This window comes from Bos indicus, chromosome 2 (assembly GCF_029378745.1).
Source record: "Bos indicus isolate NIAB-ARS_2022 breed Sahiwal x Tharparkar chromosome 2, NIAB-ARS_B.indTharparkar_mat_pri_1.0, whole genome shotgun sequence".
Taxonomy (NCBI): domain Eukaryota; kingdom Metazoa; phylum Chordata; class Mammalia; order Artiodactyla; family Bovidae; genus Bos; species Bos indicus.
This window is the reverse complement of record NC_091761.1, coordinates 124,189,503-124,205,071: the sequence shown is the minus strand read 5'-3', so window position 1 is coordinate 124,205,071 and position 15,569 is coordinate 124,189,503. Positions and strand designations below refer to the sequence as shown.

The window sequence follows — 15,569 nt, the reverse complement described above, 5'->3', positions numbered from 1 at the left end:
TTCTTGGCTTGCCCGTCTTTGATCCCTCCTCTTAACTGGAACCTGCAGTACCAATCATATATTTGTCCTTTGTTCCGTGAGGTGTGTTATGGCTTCTGAGACTCACAAAGTCCCTGTGTGTGATGTGTTTTTCCCAGCATTTCATTGACAGCCATGAGAGGGGATTTCTAAACAAGTGTGTGTGTGAAAATTAAAGCTACTAACTACCTTTTCAGAATATTTTCTATTTAATGACGTGTTTGGTTTGATTGCTGCTCAAGTTGTAGGATGATAGGCATCAAAAAGTGTCTCACCTGAAAACAGCCAAAACAGTTTGGCTAACCATCATTCTCTATATTGTAAAAGTTCCCCCCTACACCGCTCCCCCCCACCCCCGCCACTTAAGGAAGTTCTCTCAAGTTATCTGTCATACTAGCAGATTTTTAAAAGTATTCTCTCCTCCCCCTACTCCTACCCCACCCCCACTAATGCTTTGTTCTGGCACAAATAAGGTCGAGTTCATTTTTAGATCTGCCGCCGCCTCCTCCATCTCCCAAAGAGAACCTGTAGCAAGTGTCTATGACAATTTCTATTTGGAACAGGTCCCTTTGAAATCTTAATTTTCCTCCGTGCCCCCACAGGTTTCCAACAGAGCCAGCTAAAAAGGTTGGAGAAAGCTCCCTCAGAAGCTACTGATTTTATTGAAACATTTATTTTCTTAGATGCCAAGCCAAACAAAAGCTAAGCAGGCCAAGTAACAAATCACCAGCCTCTCATAAGTAAGAGGCTAATAACCCAGAGAGTTATGGTTTTATCGTAGCATCTCTTGATCATTTTTGTTTTGCTCCATTCCCACCTTTAACCCTCCCAAATCTGTTTAGTTGTTCTTGGCCCGAGCAGATTTGATTTTTCTCAGAAGCTAGGTCAAGAGCCGGACATGTCTGGTGGGTCTCAGTTGTTCAGCCAACTTCGGAGTCGTTGACAGAGCTTGTTTCTGCTTTTCTTTAGCTAGTAATCATGATTTTCTTGCTTTCAGCTAGAACAAAAGTGCAAACTGTGGTTTCCCCATGGTGATGCCCATTTTCATGAGCTATACTCACATGTCACCCCAGCAGGCAATGGGGGAGCTACAGGATTGCCCTTTTGGGGTTAGTTTTCTCTTGGATCTCAGATCACGTAAGCCTCTTTCAGTTTTGCAAAAATAAAAAGAATAGACTACTAAATGAATTTTCTGAATGAATATCTCCTGAATCAAAATTGTGTCATATGCTTCACTGATTCTTTTTCTTCTACTGTATTCTCTTTGACATTGCTTTTGAAGAAAATTTACTTAATTGAAGCCTCTATTGCCCCAGGAGAAACTTTTTAAGCAACTTTTTGTTTAAACAAGTTCCTTCCCCACCCCACCCCCTAAATGAGGCTGTTTCCCATGGAGCCAAAAAAAAAAAAGACTAATCCTCAAAATTCACAGAGCGTATTAAGAGATATATTTAGTATTGTGCTTTTCTTGGATACAGAACTGCCTTGATATATAATAAACACAGAATTTTTAGCAGTCATCAAGTGACAGGCTCCCACATGTTTTGATTTCAAGCACAGATCTTTTGAGTTTTTTTGAAGAAATATGTTGGACAAAGAACATTTGAGGTTTTGTCTTCACATTGTATTTCCCAGATTATCTCTGGCCTAGTCTGTCTTTTGAAAGTTGGTTACTGCCTCCTGTTACATAAACTTGAATGTTATTTATTATATCATTTCTAGCTTTATTTGTCCAGTTTTGATCATTTCTCCTTGGAATATCCCCCATGAGAGTTTTCCCCTAGTTGTCCGGTAGTCACATCTGCTCGAATAGTTATTTTAAGTTGTCAGTGAGATATAATAAGGTATTTGACAAGTTCTTATTAAATTGCTCCCTATCCATTGACAGTTACTAGAAGACAGTTCTTATTTTGAATGGTACTAAGGGATGAAGTAAAGCTGTCAGAAGGTAGAAAACATAAGGCTTTTAGTGTGTGTGGATACTATTGACAAAGAAAAAAATTCCATTATACTGTATATCCTGAGTAATTACTCAGAGATAGTAACAATCTGCTCTGGAGGCTTGAGCCAGGAATTTCAATAATACATTTTTGTATCGAGAAGGGGTTATTCCTGTTTACCGAAACCCAGCAACAGCTACCAGGTATTAAGAAAGCAAAACTCTCTCCAGGTAGAGATAGAGGGATACTGTGCAGTAACAGTTCATTAAGGCAAGGCAGCCAGTAGTGGGAGTCAAATCTTTCACCATGTCCTTCCTTTAACAGTTTCTCCTTATCTATTGCTGTCTCCATCCTGCCTGAGCTGAGCCTTAATCAGTTTCTATCAAGCTGAGGCTGATTGGGCTGTAGGATTACCTGTTTGGGATGAGGAGTTGGAGATCCAGCGCTGTGACATGATGGGAAAAAGAGTTGTAACATTAAGGAGTGAGCTCTTTATAGGTTCTATAACTGCTAAGAGCTATAGAGTGATGATGCTTTACTGCTTCCAAGAAAAGCACCATGTTAAAAAAAAAAAAAAAACAAGAAAATATACCATATTGTATATTTACAATTTGAATGTAATTTATGGATTAATAACATCTATCCTGGATGTGGAGTTATTTTCTACCAGTGCCCATAGTATTCTGTGGGCTTCCATTGGTGTGGTCTTTTCCATGAGTATTCATTGTTTTGCATCTTTGTCCTTTCAACTACAGGATTTAGACAAAAGTCAAGAAGAGATCAAAAAACATCATGCCAGCATCAGTGAGCTGAAAAAGAACTTCATGGAATCCGTACCAGAACCACGGCCTAGTGAATGGGATAAACGCTTATCCACTCACTCTCCCTTTCGAACACTTAACATCAATGGGCAGATCCCTACAGGAGAAGGAGTGAGTACTTTGATGAATTGTGAGAATGAGTGAAATAAATGCTTTTGTATATTGATAATCTGTACCTGAAAGTTTAGAGCTGAAATTTAGCTTTGGTGTCTCATCAGTTCATTCCAGCTTTATAACATTCGTGATCAGACACTTAACTTTTTAAGTCACGTGGACCACCCAGTCCAGTTATGGGAGCCATTTAGAGCGACCAGTTGATGATTAGGCCCTGAGATCTGTCTCTGCAGCTGCATGCTTCTGGCTAGTGTATGTTTACAAATTGACCATAAGCCAGTAGAACTTTATGTCCAAACTGTGCCTTCAAGGGCCAGAGAGTTTACTAAATTTAGTAAGATCAAAATTGGAAAGGGATAAGCATTTTTTAAAAACTCTGTTTGAACACTTGCACAACTTAGAAATGTCTGGAATGGTTGACCACAATTATATAATAAACTGAGGCGGCCTCTAAGCCAGAAAATGGAGAATACCAAGTCTTAATGATTGTATGTCAGTTTTAGAAGAACTATTGATGATTTATTTTATGAGTAACGTCAAATTTAATAATACTATTTTTTTTAAGATAGTCACAGTTAGAGGTGGTGATACCTTTTAGAGGCTGTCCTTTTTCTATTATTGTTGTCATTCCCTATTTTAGAAATCCTACACCTGAATAAATGAATCTGTGTAATGAGAACATATTGAAAGTTACTTTGAGCATGTATTCAAAAATCCTTTACTTAATCTTTACCCTGTACAGGTTAAGTATGTACGTGTGTGTATGTATATATATAGTCATAGTCACAGTGTAATGATTTTAAAATTATATGTTTATTTTCCCTAAAAACAATAGCAGTTCTATTTAAGAAAGGTAAAATGATATCTTAATAATTTTTCAAAATTTAGTTTTTATATTCAGAGTTCATAGTAAACTATTCCAACTTACTGTTTAGTTTCTGGAACTGGAGAAGATAGTAAAAGTTTGTTCACAAAGGATACATTTTATATTTTTCAAAATGTGATTAAAACTGGCTAACAGCTGTCCAAAGAGAGTTGAACCCACTTCACCAAGAAGGGTGGAGAATTCCTGAATGATGGGCAGTGAAAATGTTACCGGGGATGATAGGATGCAATTTTTCCTATTCTCTGTCCTCTCAGCCTCCACTCCCTGGTCCTTAGTTCCATATCCCAAATCTGGGGCATGAGACAGTGACTACCTTCTATAAGCCCATGACCTCATGAGAAAGCACTTGTTGCTACCTCACCTGGCTAACCCTGCAACCTATAACTGCATATTTTCTAAATATGTTTTCTTTTTGACTCGTTGCAGGTAATAAAAGATGCTCAAATACTTTGAAAAAGTAACTTAGTACTCTCTTGGATGAAGTTTGGTAAATTCAAACCAGTCTCCATTTCCAGAAAATAATCTTGTGTCTTAATAGAAACCCTTCAGAAACCATCTCAGGGCTGGTTTAGGGAATATCTGTTTCATTCTGTGGATTTTGAAGAAATGACTTTTACAAATTAAATTAGATCAATATGGAGTACTTTAGCTCTAGGGTTATGGTGTTACCCCCTGAATGAATAATGTAATACATAAGGACTATACTGTGATAACCTTTTATATAGGTTAATCCCACTTTCTGGCATATCTTACTTTTTCTTTGATAATTAGGGCAGTATTTCTGTTCTCTGGGGATACCTCTTCCACCTTTGACAGCATTGTTGTTGCATTGCAAGGCAACTGAATTTTATATAATTTGTGTGTGACCAGGTGAAGAAAACCTCTGTCCTTCCCTCGGAAAGAAAGGTTGGTGGGCCAGAGGTAAAGCTGCTGTTATGACTTGTGCTTCTCAATCAGAATTTGCTCTTGTCATGGCACTAAGCAGATAATGCCCCAAACTGAACAGCAGCTGCTCAGTGATTTTTTTCTTTTGGCAATACTAGTAAATTCATATCCACCGCCTTTGGACCTAACACATGTAGCATTTTCACTGCTGCATTTTGCAGCTTTCAATTTGCTTATTTCGGCGCATGGCTGGTTGAAAAGCTGCATGAAGATGTAAATATGTATTCAGAGAGAAAAACGAATTTAATTGTACCCTGTTCTTTTTATGTTGTCTTTCTTCTCCCTCTTATGTTCTTTTAAAAATCATTATAATTTTGCATCCTTTATTTTCCTTTTCTTCCTTGTTTTGCTGACCAGTCCCCCAGCTACTTTCTCCCTGATACATATCACTTAGGGGCGTGCAAAGAACCAGTGTCGAACTTCCCAACAGATCAGAGAAGGCTGGCTCAACTGAGAGAACTTAGAGCCAAGTTTTTCCTTTCATAGCAAACATCTGTCTTGACTGGATGGCAGAGTACAGGAATTGCTGGGGGAGAAAAATTTCTCAATTGGGAAAAAATAATTTTCCTTAAAAGTATCAAAAACATTTGCTTAATGTGATGTATAAACCTTTGTGATGGTCCTTATTATTATTTTAAATCATGATTCTGAGTGGGTGGGGAGGGAGTTTGTAACTATTGAGATTTGTGAGGGTTTGGGTTAGGGTTTTTTTTCTGGTAGATCTTGGAGGCTCATATAAACTTTTATACTTTTGTTTTTCTTTTGCAATCTTTGAAATGTATAGGATTAAGATTTTTATTCCCTTGAGCAAAAGCTAATTGCCATACTGAATGAACTATTGCAGTTTTTTTAAGCCTATATGAAGAGATATGAGGATAACATTTTATATTCTGCCATTCTATTTGTAATAAAAGTAACTTTTTTGATGGCAAGAAGAATGCTTGATTATTGGCTTTGCCCAGTTGATCTAAGAAAAACTGGCAGCACCAAAGCAATGAAATATGACTGAAAATTGGTGTGAATATCCTTAAAAGAGGAATAAATACTGTAACTAATGAAGTCCAGTGATTCCTTGAACTTTGAGGATTTCTGATCTTCATTCATTCACTCAAAAAATTACCTATTGAGTACCCTACTGTGTTCTAGAAACTTTGCTAGGATAATTGCCAAAGCAAAGTAAAATACAGTGTCCAAAAGATCTTCCCAAATCCTTTGCACATCCCCAAGTATCATTTTTGAGCATTTTCCATCTGTCATTTTGTTCATCTTTCTCTGTCTTTCTTGATCTTCTACCGTGAAAGCAGACACAGGAACGTGCTCTGTTAGTGCAGGACGAAGAGAAAGTTAAAAGGCAAGAGAGATCTACTGAAAGAGCCTTGCCCCAGCAAGAAAATGAAGAAACTCTTCCCAAGGTTTCTATTCCAATCCCTGAGGATCACAAGTTTCTCAAAAAGTGCCACCTCTACTCTAGTACTTTTTCATCTCCTCGTGTTCCTTTCGTGATGTCTTTTCTCCTGGTTCTTGCATTGGCTGTCTGGTGGTTGGTCTTTCTGTGATCGGAAAACAGGGGGCTCGTCTGAAATGTCAAGACTAAAACCATTGAACTTTGTCGTTTGCTTCTACTGTGTTACCTCCTGTGTGTTACCCTCTGATCTTGATAGTTCCTGTCCCAGGGGAGCGCTTGTGATCATGTCCTGTGAATACAATGTTACTCTTTATAGACGATATATCATGGGGTACAAAGGAGTAGCCATGGATTGCCAAAGCCAGTTTTCCTCACTGAAGTTTAACAAGTTTAGGCAAATTGGATTTAAGCATGCAGCAGGTTGGTACTTTGCCCAGAAGCTTTAATTCTCTTATCCTGCATGTTCTTACTGTTTACTGTTGCTCAGTACTCCTCTCCAGTGCTTCTCACAAAGCAGGGTATCCTGTAGACACATTTGATGGAATGTCTTCCCAATCCTTGATAGTTACTTGTGTGGCATGGGCTTTGTAGTTTAAGAAAAAATTCAACTTGCTAAACTTTCCAAAGCCTTAAAATGGTACATTTTAATCTATGAATCCATAACCACTCCTTTTCTTGAGATATCAAGTCAGTACATAAAAAAGCCTTTTTCTGAAAAGGGCTTTTGACTTCCGTGGCCTTCTTATGTATGTTTTTGAGGTGTACAGGGACAAACAACTTTTATCCTGCCCAATGTACAGAAGAGGTCTGCAAAAGTTAAATGCATTTTCCACAAATGTAATGTTGATGGTATAAGGAAAATGGTGCTGGTGCCCTTTAACCTCCAGCCAGGGCTGAATTTTCCAGACTACTCTGCCCATCTTCAAAAGTCCTGGAATAACAAATTTCTTGAAGATCTGGACATATGCATACCCTTCTCTGAATTAGAATACTGTGTTACTTCTTTATTGAATTAAGTAATTATATTGCTAAAAGCAATATTTAGCCATTATGATAAGGTTAAAGTATATATTGATATATTTTGTTTTTCTGATAAACTTCAGACTTGTTTATTCTTACATGTGCGTTGAAATTAATTGTCTTTAATCCATGGTCTTGTGAGCTAAGGCTCTGTTGTGACAAGTACGTGTCTTCTGTTTGCATGTTGATTTTTAAGGCTTCCCTGAAGTAAATATGCGTGTGTTGTCTCTTCACAACCCAACTCAGATGCCTAACCTGTTTTTCTCCCCTCAGTATTAATGAAATCTTGCATGTAGCCTGTTTTTTATGGCACTTGAATGTACCAATGTGGATGATTTGGTTAATGTCTCAAATATTGTTTTGAAATCTGATTTCATAGAGTTGTCAAACTGAGATTATTGCACTTTACTTCTCAACACTTTCCAGCTGATGAAACTTCTAAACAAGACTTTTTAAGGTGGTAGCTTCTTAGAGTTAAAAAAAAAAAAAAAAAAGAGAGAACAGTAGAGCCAAGACTCTTTAGTTCTTCAGTACCCACCACTGCTACTCTATTTTTTCTGGAGACATGTAGAAATAATACTATGGCATTTCCTGAAAACTGTGACTAGGTTATTATAGGCTCTCCAAAAAGATGGGAAAGAAGTGAGAAGCAAGTTAAAATTTAAAATCTGGTATAAGTGTATATCTTTCATGTCACAGGCTACGTCTGTTTATTAGAAATATTTTGTAATTAAGCATATTTGTTTATACTAATAATAAGGAGAGAGAGACCTCGAATCAACCTGAGATATTGCAGAGCTGTTCTGTAAGACAGAAAGTGATCGTAATAATACTCCTCTTTATCTGAAATAGACATGGGGACTTTCCTTATGAAATAACAAAACTATAGTTATCGGTTAGATTCTTTTAAATTTTTTTCAAGAAACAAAGAAATAACCTTAGGATTTTATTGATGCTTTTATAACTGTTTCAGATTATATTTCCAGTTTTCATCCTTGTACATAGCTTTTTACTCATTATTGTAAGCATCACCTTGAGTTGTGTTTCCCTTTGTATTGGAGTTGATTTCAAGTCCATTAAAATTCTAGTGTAAGCCAGCAATACTTTTCGGTTTTCTGAAGTGCAGCAGGAGTTCTCAGATGGTCAAAGGAGAGGCCTTTTCTTCTGTTAATAGAGTAAGAATGGTTGAGAAGAGAAGGGCCAGTCCTTTGACTAATAAGCTGGCTGGTGCAGTCTCAAAAGATACGCCTGTCACAGTTATCTTAGGGAAAATAGTTTACACTGCTGTCCATATGTATAACATAAAGCTGTAAATAGTCTTGGTTTTCCTCTCACATCTCATTTCATTCTTGATACCAGAGACAGATCCAAAGAACTGTGTGTTGGTTTTAGCTTGATTCAATCTTTTTTTTTTTCTTCAACCTTCTTAACAATAGGTTGATGAGTGAAAAACAATTGGGACTAAGTAAAAAGTCTTGGGTTTTTGCCTTGGTTTTGTTAGTAGTTTATTCCTAGGGTGACTCTGAGAAGCTGACTTAACTCCTTGGTGCCCAGAGTTCCACCTAATAACGTAGAGACAAACCTACCTCTTGAGAATGTTCCAGGAACCAGGAGCTCTGGTGGGCATGGAATGCTTGGCCTTTTAGGGACTAGAAATTTTTTAAAAAAAGCAAAGACACATTTGCTTCCTGGATTTTTTTAAAATAAAAGTAAGCAATTAGATAGCTGTATTTATTTCCATCTACTCCTTATTGACATTTGAGCAAACACTTAAAACAACTAAAGTTAAGAATTCCTCTTACTCTTAAGCAATTCATCTTACCTCTGTGGTATACTTCGAGTGGACCATACTTGAAAATAAATCCCGCATCTATATTTTGGACCTGTCTTTTAGCCATCTTCTTATGCTAGACATATGGATTATTAGACATGTGGATTATGAAGGAGCTTCAGTTTTCATGGGTCAGTTCTATTACTTCTTTGTATCTTTAGCAAAAGTTTTGAAGGGAGAAGATACCAACTCTGTTGAGTAACATGAGACTAGGGATTATCTGTGGACTAGATTTTGTTGTCATCTTAGATCCTAGTACATTTCTTCCTATTAAATACTACTTAAATTCCTGTGGATGTAAGACAGTTCACCTTTTCCTACATTCCTAAGTCACTCTTGTAATATTTCCTACAGAAGAGAATATAAGACATTTTTTGCATCAGAGGTTTGGTTATTTTTTGAAGGCATAACCAGTCAAAATTTATATTTAGCCTTTACCAGTGACCATGTAATTATGAAAGGAAGACAGAAAATTCAAAAATAGTATGAAACACTAGGAAGTTGCTTTTTTCTTGCCTAGGGTATTGAGCAGAGTAAAGCTATATAGAACTTTTCTACCAAGTTTTCTTCACTTTTGTTCTTCTTCATAGAAATTTTAAAGTCCCAAAGTTCTTTGCAGCATTCTCTGTCATACTGAGAGAGATTATTGTTATGTTGATTCTATTACATATAGAAATTCTGCCTTTTCCCACTGTACTCAAATGAGCCCTGTTGTTTGTAGTTTTGGTAGTAGGAGCAGAGACAACTCTTTACCTGTGGGATGACTCAATCTGCCTCCGCTACACTGTAGGGAAGAGTATCCATAAGTCTGGTTCATTTCTGCTGCTTTTACCCCTCATGCCTTGGGATCTTCTTTTTACTGTGTCAGAACAAAGAACAGTGCAAAAAGAAACAGGTTGGTGTGGACCTTAGGATTGGATGCCTGAAACAGTTAAGAAGTTGTTTAAGTGAGGAAGCCATAGAAAGTTAGGTTGGAAGAGGAAGTGGGGGTAGCTATGATTCATGGAGTATTTCATTATGTAAATGAAATTCCTGCCATACTAGAACTTGAAAGATAAAAAGAAGAGAAAGTAGAGTGGTTTATTACTCCCACAGATCAGAAATAAAGGTTGAAAGCTAAATAACTTTAATAATAGTCTAACCAAACATACAGATGACAAATTGCCAGGGAAACATCTGCATTGAGAATGCTTTTCTAATCTTTTGTGATTGATATCCTAGAAGGGAGCCCTCCAGTTTATCATAGTCAGAATCCCATTTGGGGTAAATAACAGGATTAAATCTACTCTTAAAGATTAAAGGAGGTGGAGAGGCATAGAGTCCCAACTCTCTTTTCAGGTCCCCCAAATCAATAAAGGATGCAGTTAAATCTCTCATTTTCACCTCTGCTGCTGCTGCTGCAAGGCACTTCAGTCATGTCCGACTCTGTGTGACCCCAGAGACGGCAGCCCACCAGGCTCCCCCGTCTCTGGGATTCTCCAGGCAAGAACACTGGAGTGGGTTGCCATTTCCTTCTCCAATGCAGGAAAGTGAAAAGTGAAAGTGAAGTCACTCAGTCGTGTCCGACTCTTCACGACCCCATTGACTGCAGCCTACCAGGCTCCTCCATCTATGGGATTTTCCAGGCAAGAGTACTGGAGTGGGGTGCCATTGCCTTCTCCTCTACTGTCTCTTTAAAGAAGAGTTTCCATATGTACAGAATCCATCTCAATGCAACACAGGGGATTAGAATTAAAGGCAAACCACTGTTTACTGATATCCATTCTTCAATCACTGCCCTCTAGGCAATGTGTTGCAGGGATGGGAAGCAAAGAAGCAGCATTATCAGAAATTTAGGATTGGATAGGTCCCCAGTCCAACTCCTCTCCCTTCCAGTGCTTGATTCTTCTGTGCTGTATCATTTAGATTAGCCTGTGATGAATTATTTCCCAGGATATAACACATTGTGTCTTTGGACATCCCAGATCTTTGGGTATTAATCACTGATGTATTCAGTCAAAGTCTGTTTCCCTGTAGCTTTCAAAAGTCTGGGTCCTAAATGGAGGCATTCTGAAGAATTTTCCATTTCCCACGTTATAAGCTCTTCACAGAGTTAAAAGTAAGTCGTGCTGGAACGAGTCACAGTTCTTGCCCTCAGATAACTTGCCATCTGATATCCAGGTCTGTCCCAGTTTTCCCCCTAGCAGATTATCCTTCTGCTTTCTTCCTCTAGCTTTTCTTGTTTTATCGGCTCTTTTTCCTTCTGGCTCCATTATCCTTTGGTTAATTCCCAGTGGTTTTTTCAGTTTTATGTCCCTTCCCATTGACTCTCCCTCTCTAAAAGAACATTGTGAAGTTCCTGGAGATCTCAGCCTCACCAGAGATCACAAGGCACACGGGGGTGTTTGTCTGTTAGATGAAGGAGTTGGGGCTTGCCTTCTCTGGTTTGCATCCTGTAATACCCCCACATGCTTTGATGTATTCCACTTTGATATGATACAGTTACGGAAACTTATAACATTCTGATGATGATGTAGAGCCCCACCAGAGAAAGTGATACTAAAATTTTGAAATGTTAATCTCTCTCTTTTAGTTTTGCCTGTCTCCTCAAAGCCATGAGGTTCTCAGAGGTGTGAAACCTTGTTTCATCTCTTTGCCAAAGATACCTCTGTATCTCAGATACATAACAAATAATTAATATTTGTTAAATTGAATTAAATAGTTCTACAGTAATGGATAAAGTCTAACTTTTCACTTAGAATCTCTTGTACTGGGGCACAAATTTGTACCAAGTGATCCCCACACGCGCAGTCAGTACATGCAGGTAGCCCAAACAATCCCTCTTCAGCCCAGAAGCCTCTCTCCCTCCTGTTAATCCTGTAGCACAGTCCTTGGTTTATTCACAGAATCTACATATACTTCTATGATGTTGTCAATCTCTCTTGTTAATGTCTTATAATTTGATGCAGTTAAAAGCTCTTGTCCATTTATCACGGTAATAATCAACTATTTTCATTACAGAATGTTAATATTATCGAGACCAGGGTACTTGTTTATATGTGTAAATTCATCCCGGGGTGTGATGTCGTTAAGAGTACCTGTTATTTGACATTTTGTTTATCTAAAATACATTTCCAAGAGCAGTTTGGTACATTTGTCTTGTGTTTTACATGCTATAAAAACACCAAATGTATCAAACTGTTGAGCTGTCAAGAGTTTTTGTGTATCAGATAGGCCAGGGGATCACAAACTTTTTCTGTAAAGGACCAGATGACATTTTAGGCTTTGCAGGCCATAGCGTCTCTGTCAAAACTGCTCAACGTTGCCATTGTAGAGTAAAAACAGCATTGACAAGAATAAACCAAGAAACATGAATGTGTTCCCATCAAACTTTACTTGTGGACACTGAAATCTGAATTTCTTATCATTTGTGTCACTAAATATTTTTTCTGTTTTTCCTAGCCACTTAAAAACGTAAAACCATTCTTGGCTCACAGCTGTACAGAAGCAAGGAGAGGGCTGGCTTTGGCTGCGAGCTGTAGTCTGCTGACCCCCCAACATAGGTCTAGAGAAACAAAACTGATTAGTTAGACTTTATTCCTTTGTATTGTTTCAAAGAGCTGTAGTCACTACCTTAGCATCTTCATTCAGTGTTGAAGTATTTTTGGTCTTGTTTATGATTGAAAATGGAAAACAAAAGACGAGGCACTCATTCCTATTTATCTGGCAGCCAGGATACACGTGAACTAAAAGCTAAAATATCATCACTCCCACAGCACCCCTGCCTCTGGCAGTTTCTAGACTGTTCTCTATTAACTGTGCTCTTAACATATTCAGTGACAGATTCAGTTAACCCCTCTGTTCTGTTGGATTTTTAAGGTTCCCAAATTCACCTTCTCTTTAGCCAGGTTTTAAAGATATCTAGTGAACATGGTAAGAAGATGACATGATTTTCACTCTGAACTTTTGGTACACCAAAAGTGTATAAATTTAAGGTTGGGTGACTAAAGGAGGTATTTGAAAGGTTCCCCTTTCAAAAGAAAGAAATTTCTCTGAGAGGAATTCCTTAATTCAGGGCCTACTTGGGCAGTATTTATCAATAAGTTAAAAGGAAGTTATATCCTTTTGGAGGCATCTTTGTGCCCTAGTCAACATGGTTGTTTTCTAAAGGATTTCTTCATATCTGTGACTAGCTTTGGGAGGTGCTCTGTAATACATTCCTAAAACTATGTTCCTTTGAGTGCCCTGGTCCAGGATCCTTCAGCTACGACACTCAGTGGAATAAATTGTTTATCCATTAGCAGTTGAGCAAGATATACTTCTCTTTGGGGGATATTTTCTTTGATGTTTTTTCACGTTATTTGCTCTGTTATTATGTAAATTGGTCATGAATAAATCTTATTGCAAGTCTGATTCTGGTTGATACTAATCATTAAAGAAACAGGAGTCAGCGAAACTGCACATATATAGACCCACTACCCAAAAGCGGGGTGAGGAGGAACCTCTGCTTCAGCAGATCAGCAAGAGATACTGTCAGCCAGTCTTTGTAGAACAATTCTCTTGTTTTCCCCATATTTTCACTCTTTTCTGTGGCCCAGTAATTGTCTTACGCTCAGTCCTAAAACAGAGATAATTTATTGACATGCATTCAGTTCTGAGAATATTAATGTTTTAAATCTGCTTTGGAACGATTTGACTTATTTATACCAAGTTTTAAAAATAACTTTTTTCTAACCCACATAATCAGTCACTACAACACATGTAATTATCACATCTGTTAGAAGCATTTTTAATATGCTGAATTTGTCTTTTTTTTAAGAAGCACTCTACAAATTAGTAGTTATTAATACCTCTCTGATCATATTGAGAAACGAAGATATGTTGCAGGAAAAAGAGATTTTTTTCCTTTTCTCTCTTTTTACTGCAGCAGATGGACAGGTATGGACATATGGGTGTGAAGAGAGCTTGCTTTTATAATTAACAGAAGGCTCACTGCTCAATCTCTTATTTAACCATGGGCAAACCTTACCTCTTATCTATTCTCACAGTCCTAGGGTCTATTGTATTACGCAGGTGGTTACTTAAAACCAACATTACACACTTTGAAGTGGTCTGTTTACTAGCACAAAGCATGTACCTTGTGGCCATGTCTGAGTAATATACAATTTTGTAGTGTTTCTCTACATTCCTCTTGGGAATTGATTGAAAGTGTTAACATGGAAAGCCATCTTCATTGTTATAGGATTTTTCAGGAAAAGAAGACACAGCTAATTAATATCTGATCCTTGTTTTCTGTTGTATGTAGTTCTGTGGAACCAAGATGCTGTTTTCTAGATATCAGATCGGGGTATCATGTTTTTCTTAAGTGCTTATTATTGGCTTTAATCATTTTTGGAATTGGGACTTCTGAGAAATCCTGCCAAATATGTTTGTGTTCCATACTAAGTGATCAGAGTTTTTATGCTGATTATAGCTTCTTGCTTTCCATCTCTTCAACTCAACCCTTCTTAGTATAATGAAATAAAATTGGCTGACCAAAGGCTTCTGGTCTCCTAGACGTGTGTAGTATAACCTTTAATGTATGCTCAATCACTTTGATTTCTGTAGCTCTATTCAGGTTTGAGAGCCCTCATTTGATCTGTGGAGTCCTTGCTGGTGAGTGCAGTGTTAAGGCAAAATTTTCTATTATGTAATAGTTAAAATTTTGCATCAGGCACTGATATTTTACAGCAATTTGCTTTTGCATTCACCTATTCTGGGGATAATCTAATAACAGCTCTATTTAGGAAATGATAAAAACTGTTTTTGAAGGGTAATTGTCATTGGCAAATTCCATTTGCTGGCATTCATGAAAGGCTGCATTCGAGTGATTTTCCTGCAATAGGCAGTTCTACCAACTGTAATTTAATAAAGGCCAGTGTCTTCCTAAATAAGCTCCTTTATCCAGATGTAGTTTTTATATGACAGAATAGTAGTGGACCATGAAAATGACTCAAATTTTGTGGAGAAGCTAGCGAGCACCCCAAGGATGTATTTCTAGCCAAGGACCACCAGTAGCACACTAGCTTTATTTAAAAAAAAAAAAAAAGAGCAGGAGAGGATATAGACAAGAAAGAAAATGTAGGATGAAGATAAACATATTGTATGACTAGGAATGACACCATAGAGGGGAAATCCCTGACAATCCAGTGGTTACGACCCTGCGCTTCACTGTCAGGGGTCCGGGTTCCATCCCTGTTCTCTGTGTGGTGTGGCCAAAAAAAAAACAACACGCTAGAGAGGAAAGATGGAATTTTAGAATCATCTTTTGCTAGCTGCTTGGTCACTCTGTTGTTAGTTTATCCCCATCTTGAGTGTTTGTGATTCTAATATCCTTTTCTAAACTGCCAGTTGGTCTGAGTTTTCCACCAAAAGTGTATCAAACCTATTATTTATGAAGCTTTTGGGAGTGGAGGGGCCAGGGGGCGTTTTTCTTTTGGGTGATTTCTGTTCTCCTTTCTTCATTTGTTTCCTTTTTTGGCTGAAGAATGGGCTACTGCTGCTTGACCTGTCATCTTTATGTGCTGTTTACACATGGCTTTTACAAAAGAAGCTATTACCACATCTGATT

General features: G+C 37.7%; 1 protein-coding gene across 18 annotated transcripts in view; it reads left to right on the top strand.

Annotated features, from left to right (window-relative positions):
• Window positions 1–15,569, top strand: part of EPB41 (erythrocyte membrane protein band 4.1) — a 181,637-nt gene that overhangs the window by 139,779 nt on the left and 26,289 nt on the right. For 10 of the 18 annotated variants that reach the window (XM_070775013.1, XM_070775036.1, XM_070774969.1 and 7 more), the window contains 2 exons: window positions 2,714–2,890; window positions 4,650–4,700. In XM_070775013.1, the coding sequence (XP_070631114.1) occupies window positions 2,714–2,890; window positions 4,650–4,700 (228 nt within the window). Of the gene's footprint in view, window positions 1–2,713; window positions 2,891–4,649; window positions 4,701–5,081; window positions 13,373–15,569 lie in introns of those variants that run through there. The other 8 variants (XM_070774989.1, XM_070775030.1, XM_070775040.1 and 5 more) reach the window with 4 other exon arrangements.